A 1,899-nucleotide genomic window follows, 5' to 3' on the forward strand; every position below is an offset into this window, starting at 1 on the left:
CCCCAAGAGACAGGGCTCCAGCACAGAGCTCAGAGTCTCCCCAAGAGACAGGGCTCCAGCACAGAGCTGGAGTCTCCCCAAGAGACAGGGCTCCAGCACAGAGCTCGGAGTCTCCCCAGAGACAGGGCTCCAGCACAGAGCTCGGAGTCTCCCCAGAGACAGGGCTCCAGCACAGAGCTCAGAGTCTCCCCAAGAGACAGGGCTCCAGCACAGAGCTCAGAGTCTCCCCAAGAGACAGGGCTCCAGCACAGAGCTCAGAGTCTCCCCAAGAGACAGGGCTCCAGCACAGAGCTCAGAGTCTCCCCCAGAGACAGGGCTCCAGCACAGCAGCTCGGTCTCCTCCACCTGAGCTTGTTACTAATACACTGTGGCTAATCAAGCTTGTAGTAAAACCTGGAATGGGTGAAGCAGCTATGCAATAAGCAATATACAATGTACAGTGTCTTCCTCCAGCGGTGCACAACCTGGGCCCTCCTATATAAGACCACCCCACAGGGAAGCTTAAGGCTTAATTTGTTTAAAAGAAAAAAAGGGCAAATAAGGTCAGAGCAACTGTTTATCAACAGCAATGTGATGATTATATATCTTATCTGAAAGAGTAAATATATGAGAACCCAAAAATTCAGCTTCCTGCAGCCAAGCTGTGTCGTAAGTGGGGCTACTGGTCCCTGGAGGTGTTTCGGGGCCACACGTGCCCCTGTGTTAACTCTGGTCACTAACCACAGTTTTACTACATTCTCTGTGTGAGAACAGCTTGTCCAAGTGTGACGGAATTTGGTACGGACATTCTTTAGCACAGGTTGCTGGTAGTGTTAGAATCTAGTTGCACATGGAGCCTGCACACCTGCTCAAATGTGATGTGACTTGCTAAGGACATTCACTAGCACAGGTTATTGGAGTATGGAGACTGTCTGTCTGTGTTTGCAGCATTACCCTTTTCAAACGTGCACACGCTGTGCACAGGACCTGCAGTCTCGACAGGATGTGGAGTGTCTCTGACAGGCTTGTCTCTCTCCAGGGACTCCGAAGGGGATGCAGTTCAGCGATGTGAAGGAGACTCTGCTGTGTCTCCGGGGAGTGAGAGCCCTGCACAGCCTGCACATCTGGGCTCTGACCATCAACCAGGCCGTGCTCTCTGTGCACATCGCCATCAGTGAGTCTGCTTCCACTTCCACTCGACGCATAACCATTGACACATCATGCACCAGCTCTAAACCAGGACAGAAGAAACTTAATAAGGGTCCCTCTCTCTGTGTATTAGGGGCTCGCTCTCTCTCTCTCTCTCTCTCTCTCTCTCTCTCTCTCTCTCTCTCTCTCTCTATGTATTAGGGGTCACCCCTCTCTCTGTGTATTATGGGGCTCACACCCCTCTCACTCTATGTATTATGGGTCTCTCTCTCTCTCTGTGTATTAGGGGTCACCCCCCTCTGTATTATGGGGCTCACCCCCCTCCCCCCCCCGTCTCTTTATCTTGTTTTCAGAAGAGGGTGTGGACGGGCAGGCAGTGCTGAAGGAGGCCAATGAGGTGCTGCAGAGCAAGTTTGACTTCCACACGACCACCATCCAGATCGAGAACTACTCCGAGGACATGCAGGACTGCCAGGAGTGTCAGGACCCCCGCGACTGAGAAAGGGCCCCCCTGCAACCCACCCCAGGACCCTCATTACTGAGGGAGCCGCCTCTGCAAGCCGGCCATGCTGTTCATAACGATACGACTCTACTGAACATCCCATTCGTTTGTCTTTAGGTGGGAGCCGGACCGTCGCAGTGGGATCATCTGCAGCGTTTGGCCAGTTTGGTCAAATAGCTGTTTTGTATATTTTTTTATTTTGTTTTTGTTATCCAAGTGGGGATTTGCAAATTTCTTTTTAATATAAAACATTAATTAAAAAAAAAAAA

At 51.2% G+C, this 1,899-nt stretch overlaps 1 protein-coding gene across 1 annotated transcript; it reads left to right on the forward strand.

Moving 5' to 3' along the window:
* Positions 1–664: 664 nt before the first annotated feature.
* LOC121308201 (zinc transporter 2-like) lies at positions 665–1,866 on the forward strand. The gene is made up of 2 exons (XM_041240471.1): positions 665–1,153; positions 1,482–1,866. Exons 1-2 carry the CDS (start codon positions 1,033–1,035, stop codon positions 1,625–1,627), a joined length of 267 nt encoding a protein of 88 aa, XP_041096405.1. The 5' UTR covers positions 665–1,032; the 3' UTR covers positions 1,628–1,866.
* Positions 1,867–1,899: the final 33 nt, after the last annotated feature.

The sequence above is a fragment of the Polyodon spathula genome, unplaced genomic scaffold, assembly GCF_017654505.1.
Source record: "Polyodon spathula isolate WHYD16114869_AA unplaced genomic scaffold, ASM1765450v1 scaffolds_574, whole genome shotgun sequence".
NCBI classification, from domain to species: Eukaryota; Metazoa; Chordata; class Actinopteri; order Acipenseriformes; family Polyodontidae; genus Polyodon; species Polyodon spathula.

Coding starts and splice junctions, on each gene's coding strand:
- LOC121308201 (XM_041240471.1), top strand. CDS start 1,033: ATGCAGTTCAGCGATGTGAAGGAGACTCTGCTGTGTCTCCGGGGAGTG. Junction 1,154..1,481: donor CTCTGTGCACATCGCCATCA/GTGAGTCTGCTT, acceptor TCTTGTTTTCAG/AAGAGGGTGTGGACGGGCAG.